The 6508-nt window shown below is 43.0% G+C and overlaps 1 protein-coding gene across 1 annotated transcript; it reads left to right on the top strand.

Moving 5' to 3' along the window:
* Positions 1-239: 239 nt before the first annotated feature.
* pcdh8 (protocadherin 8) lies at positions 240-3671 on the top strand. The gene is made up of 4 exons (XM_035677069.1): positions 240-2600; positions 2723-2793; positions 3038-3171; positions 3322-3671. Exons 1-4 carry the CDS (start codon positions 240-242, stop codon positions 3669-3671), a joined length of 2916 nt encoding a protein of 971 aa, XP_035532962.1.
* The last annotated feature ends 2837 nt before the right edge of the window (positions 3672-6508 follow it).

The following is a 6508-nucleotide window of genomic DNA, read 5'->3' as shown; positions in this document are numbered from 1 at the left end:
TAATAAACCATTTGCACTCACAAAAGTGAACAGCAGTTTGCTGCAGAGCCAAACGTTTCCCTGTTGGTGGTCCACTGGAAGGCCATTGGTCGGCGGTGCAGGCTATTTGCATAGAACGGGGTTTATAGTCCCACAGCAAAGTCAGAGTTCAGTGCAGTTGAGATTCGTGACACAGCACAAGTGGAGGATTGTTTGCATCATTTATGAGTTTTTGGAGCTGCATTTTGTAACCCCTCAACATGGGATTTTGCAAGATTGCAGGAGTTGGACTGTGCATGGCGCTTGCTTTGCTTTACACCGTTGAGTGTACAACTACAAGGTATTTCACCTATGAAGAAGATGCGCCCGGGACGGAGATAGGGAATTTGTCCCAAGATTTAAAGATTGATCCAGCTGATGACCCTGACACGTCGTTCCGCTTCATGCAAGAAAACAACTCTTCCCTGATTGAAATGAGGGAGATTGACGGACTTCTGAGTGTTGCAGAGGTAATCGACCGAGAGGAGCTCTGCCCCAGGTCTCCTCGTTGCTTCATCACCTTCGACATTGTGGCCCTCTCTAACGAAAAGTTTCAACTCATCCACGTGGAGATCGAAGTGAAAGACATCAACGACCACTCTCCTCGTTTTCCGCGCAACGAGACCAACCTGGAGATCGTGGAGAATGTCCCGCTGGACTCAAGATTCCCCCTGCAGATTGCGGTCGACCAGGACGTGGGTGAAAACTACATCCAGAGCTACAACATCTCCCCATCTAGTCACTTTGCCATTGAGGTGCGCGATCGGGAGGATGGAGTGAAGTTTGCTGAACTGGTGCTGGTGAGGAAGCTCGACAGGGAGACGGAGGACTCCTACGTGATCGAAGTCACTGCAACTGACGGAGGAGTGCACGCAAAGTCCGGATCGATGGTTGTAAATATCAAAGTGCTGGACTTTAATGACAACAGCCCGACGTTTGAACACAGCTCCCTGAAAGTGGAGCTTAATGAGGACTCTCCGGTAGGTCACCGAGTTCTCAAAGTGCACGCTTTTGACCCGGACGACGGCGTTAACGGAGAGGTGACGTACGCGTTCGCTGACGGGTCATCCCCAGACTTTGCACGTTTTTTCCACATTGACCCTTACTCTGGGGACGTGACCCTGAAGGCGGTGGTTGATTTTGAGAAAAAGAGGTCGTACGAGCTTAACATCAGAGCCTCGGATTTGGGTGAGAACTCTGTTTCGTCCAGCTGCAAAGTTGTGATAGATGTCGTGGACGTGAACGACAATGCACCTGAAATCAGCATCAAACCGATGACTTCTAGCAGTGATGGAGTTGCATACATTACAGAAGCTGCAGCTGCGGAGAGTTTCGTGGCTCTCATCAGCACCTCGGACAGAGACTCTGGCTCCAACGGGTACGTGCGCATCAGCCTGCTCGGGCACGAGCATTTCACCCTCCAGCAGGCGTATGGGGACTCTTTCATGATCACAACCAGCACTACTTTAGACAGAGAGAAGATCCCAGAGTATAACTTGACTGTGGTTGCAGAAGACCTGGGAAGCCCACCCTTTAAAACTGTCAGACAATATACCATCCGTGTTACAGATGAGAATGACAACCCCCCTCTCTTCAGTAAGTCACTTTATGAAGTTTCAGTCCTGGAAAACAATATTCCAGGTTCGTATGTAACCACTGTCGTCGCCCGAGATCTTGATGTGGGAAAAAACGCCAAAGTCTCTTACAAAGTCATAGATACAGAGGTGCCAGGAGGATCTCTGGTGTCCACTTATGTTTCTGTAGATTCACTTTCAGGGTCTTTGTATACTTTGAGGTCTTTTGATTATGAGACTCTTAAGCAGATTGAGTTGGTCATTCAAGCTGAAGACCGAGGCTCCCCCTCTCTTACAAGCACATCAACTATCAGAATTAAAGTTGTGGATCAGAATGACAATTATCCATACTTCACCTTCCCTGTCCTTCTGAACGACTCTGCTGATATTCCCCTGCCTTTTAATGCACCAGCCGGCTACCTCGCCCTGCGCGTCTCAGCTGAAGACGAGGATGAGGGAGTGAATGGCCAGCTCTCTTACCAAATTGTGCAAGGTGACCCACAGCTTCTTACAATGAACAAAGACACAGGAGAGATTGCTTTAAAACAATGGCTGACAGCTGAAATTGGAGACGTGCTGGAAATGAAAATTGCTGTGAGTGACAATGGCAGGTCCCCACTCTCCAGCAGTGCCACTATTAGGTTTGTCATCTCAGACACAGAGCCCTCTGAAGACCAAGTGGTCATTGTGTTGCGGTCAAGTGATGGAGAAGGCTCCATCTTGGATGGCTCCCTAATTGTCATTATTATGCTCAGTGGGGGTTGTGCGTTGTTGCTGATTGCGATAGTAGTTGTTGTTGTCACATGCAAACTCAGCCGTGGGGGGAGAAACCGTGGCTCCAAGAGGGACGTGTGTCACAGCCTGTTTGACAGCGGGCCCCTGCCCATGCTCGGCTCAGCAGAACCAAACATATACACCGGCCAGCGAGGCTTCTTCCACGAGAGAACCTCTTCATCTCTGGATGATCCCTGCCTGTATGAGGAGAGGAGTGGGGACTCAGAGACAAAGGTGAGTCAAGTATTTTTTCATCTTTTATTTTCATATGTATATGATGATCCCGGGTGCTGCCTTGATGTTTGTGCCAGAAATGGAAACTAAGCTCTCTTCTGTCATTTTGTTTGTTCTCTTAGATGTTCCTGCCCTCCAAGCATTTTCCAGCAACATCTGTGTGGCAAGGTGACAAATACTGCTTGCAAGTGAGGTAAGACAAGTAAATGTAATTTCTTTTCTCAGATAGGACATGCTTTATTCACAGTCAAATCTCACTGAACACAGTGGGTAATTAAAATGCACTGTGCATATATTTTGTTGCTTGTGGCATTGCTGTGGAATGAGGTTAGATGGCTAGGATAGAGACGGGTCTTGTGTGTGAAAAAAGGACATCAATAATCAAGCTAATGTGGTGCAGCGGTGGCTCATACTGTATCTGTTGATTGTATTTGCAGTGGCATTGGCAACACCGACCAGCTGAGCGTGAAGGACAGTGGCAAAGGGGACAGTGACTTTAACGACAGTGACTCTGATATCAGTGGTGACGGAGGCAAAAAGAACTTCATTACCTTCCAGCCAAGGCTAAAAAGTAAGTTTTCCACTCTGAGTTTTGACATCACTTTCTACTGAATTAAACATGAATATTAACCAGGATGACATAAATGATAAATGGTGGTAATGTAGCATCCCCATCAACAATTTCTCATTCTTATTTTTATCTGTTCCACTTGTATTTCAGGTTCATCCAGCACTGCTAACAGCTTGTCTGGGGATTGCCAAGGCACGTACTGTGCAGTACCACCACAGAGCTTCAGAGCCCCCAGAGACAGTGCGTACACAATAGGCTTCTCCCCAGCACCAGTCTTCAACAATCCGCACAGTTATCCCTACTTGTGGAAGGACTCTGGTTATGGCACAAATCGACCAAAATCAAGGAGCAGTATGCAGACCTTCTCCAGGACCGGGACTCTCCCTTCTTACTTCCCTCAGCAACAGCGCGAGGCGGGTGCTGGAGGGGCTGAAATCCACAAGCAGAGTCCAAATATTGTAACTGTGGCTACTGCATTAGAGGTTGCAACAATTTTTTAAAGACTGCGTTGATAAGCTGATTGAGATGTACCTGGAAGATGTAAACATTTGTAAAATAGGTCATTGCTAGACGGTTAACAGGTGTACATATGTTTTTTAGTTGAAAGAAATTATTATAAAATATATTGTGTTTATTCATGTGACGTTATTTGAATTCCAGTATACTGTATTTTATAATGCACCCTTATGATGCAGTTTCTTTTTCCAGTAAAAGTGTGATTAAAATTATTGTAAAATTATGTATTTTATTCAACATATTACTCAAATGTGATGATATGCGTAATATAATGGGATCAGACAATAAATCAATTTAATTGAGAAATATTGTGTTTTGAAGATTAAATATTATTCCCCTGCTAGGTGAAACACCAGTCTGAATTTGTGAACATGTAGAACTCTTCCCCCAGTTTGAATCTACATGATCAAGACTCCAGTCAGTGATGATCAGATGTAAAATCTCAAGCTGCTCCATTACCTGGGAGACTGGCTTTGAAGACTCCTGGTTGCTCGGTTGAGTTTCTTGCATGCAAATGAGTGAGTAGAGCAGTACTGAAGTGGAAAATAAAGTATAAATCATTATTCGTACAAAATCATGCTGGGTGCTGTCACACCTGCTTCAACTCTTCTAAATAATTTACATCACTGTAAACAACACAGTACAACCAAAACGTATTAAGTAGCTTGACAAATTCCTGACGGTCATATGTTGCTATTAGGGGCAAAGGTTTAGCTCTTGTATATAACTGTTCTTGCCAAGAAAAAATGGGACAAAATATTAAAATAACTCTTCCTCTGACATTCATAACGCTTTTGCTCGCCTAGCTTTACAGTCATATTTTCAGGACTGGTCACTATTATTCAACCATGAATATGTAGGGCAAGTGCAAACTGTCTGTAGTCCGAAACGATTTATTGATGAGAACCAATTTAAAAACCAGAGCGAACACTGACAAACATCCTTTCCAGTGAATACTGGTTGTTTGTTATTGAGCTTTTATATGTAGCTGCAGCATAAACAATATACAACATTTACATTATTTTCTTACTTACATCTCCCAAAATAGAGCAGTAGAATTTTATGAAACTAAATCCAGGACACAGAAAACAAAATAACCCCCCCCAAAAGCAGAAAGTCTGTAGCTGAATTATGCAAGATAAAATCAATTAAATACATCTCTCAATCAAGAGACTATGTCTATGGGGAAGTGCTTGTGTTTTCATCAACAACTTAAAATGTACAGGCCTGCTTTAATATTTCCTTTCATCAACATTTTAGAATCTGCTCTCAAGCTGAGTAACTGAAAGGCAAACTGAAAGTATATACTCTAAACAATGAATACCTGCAGATTTTCATCTGCTCATGCACAAGTTTGTCACGCTATTCTGTCCTCATTATTTTTAAGGTCACTTTAAATGAGCCTGTGATGTATGAAAGCAAATGAGACAAGAGTAAAGGGTTGTTACAAACTACATAATAGCCATCTAAGGGCCCGTCCTAAAGAGAAAATAAATAGTTTCCAAAACTGCTGCCAAGGAAGAGCTATCAGTGGAAGCTGATGGCAGACTGAGCCATTTCTTTTTTCTTTTTTCTGTTCATCTGCTGGAAAAGGGGTCTAAGAGCAGTGCTCATTTGCATAAGCATAAATACCTGGTTGTTTGATAGCTGTGATAAAAGCTTGGATAGAGTGGATTGGATGCTTTTTTACATAACTGTGAAGCACTAAAAAGAGTTCTCACACATTACCACAATATGCCTCATTAATAGAGGACAATGATCAAAAACTATATTCCCTATTTAAGTCGTCCTGATCACTTTGTATTTAATACTCCTGGTCTGCACGCAAGTCACCACAGTTAGGAAATTGCAAAGTTAATAACTTTATTTTAGGCATGGATTCAAGGCCATGCGGGACAAAAGGCAAGCAATAAGAAAGAAGGTCATATTTGTGCCCCCAGTGATGTGCACTAGTCTGACAGATAGCCAATTGTACAGAGAGGGAAAATGCATTTATCAATCAATACAATATGATTCCCTTCACCATTGCTTTATATGCTCCTTGTAGGTCAAACAGTTGTGCATTGACCTGACAATTTGTGCCACAAGGTATATTCATTTGCACAGTTTGGTATAAAATGTGTGTCTATTGGAAAAGCCATCGCTGGCAGACACTGTGTTCATTCACATCCAAATGGACTTCACATTAATGTCCTGCAGCAGCTCTCACAGCACATTTGAAATCTCCCCAGGTAATAGAAAATGAGTGTTTTAGGAGCTGGTTTTCAGCTCATCAGTAGTCCACTGACAAATGTGTCAGATCTGCACATGTCATTTCTAGCCTCTGCACCTGTTGGTGGTAGGTTTATATTTGACAAATGGCTAGCTGTATGTCTGTGATTATGCTGTTATGGCCTCTTAGCATCTCATCTTAAGAAACAAGTCCCCAGTGTATCCAGTGTGTGAAGATGGAGACTTTCTGAATCGATGTCATTTGGCGCTTCAGGCCCGTCCCACAATGCAATGTTTTGTACTACTCGCACCTCTTCTTCATCTTTGTCTCAACTGCCAAGTGTGGATATTGACTTTTGGATGCTTTAAATTGTGGGGCTGGTGTGTGAAAAGATAAAACCATTTGTATTCCACTTGACAGTTTGTCTGGAAGGAGCAAGTTTGTTCTGTGTTCATTTACTATTAAGATGTTGTTTGCTTCATTTACAATAAGTTATATCCAACCAAGTTCACTCCCACATCAATGTTTGTTAATTAAAACACTAGACATGTGGAAAGCAAAAGCAACAGCTGATACGAAATTATCTCTGTGGCTTTGTCATCTCTTCGT

Source organism: Morone saxatilis, unplaced genomic scaffold (assembly GCF_004916995.1).
Source record: "Morone saxatilis isolate NCDOM2014 unplaced genomic scaffold, NCSU_SB_2.0 Contig5, whole genome shotgun sequence".
NCBI lineage: Eukaryota > Metazoa > Chordata > Actinopteri > Moronidae > Morone > Morone saxatilis.
This window is presented reverse-complemented; position numbering and strand designations above follow the sequence as displayed.

Excerpts from the sequence above, each read along its gene's own strand:
- pcdh8 (XM_035677069.1), top strand. The coding sequence starts at position 240 with ATGGGATTTTGCAAGATTGCAGGAGTTGGACTGTGCATGGCGCTTGCT. Across the intron at positions 2,794-3,037 it reads AAATACTGCTTGCAAGTGAG|TGGCATTGGCAACACCGACC; the intron begins GTAAGACAAGTA and ends TTGTATTTGCAG. Across the intron at positions 3,172-3,321 it reads CTTCCAGCCAAGGCTAAAAA|GTTCATCCAGCACTGCTAAC; the intron begins GTAAGTTTTCCA and ends CTTGTATTTCAG.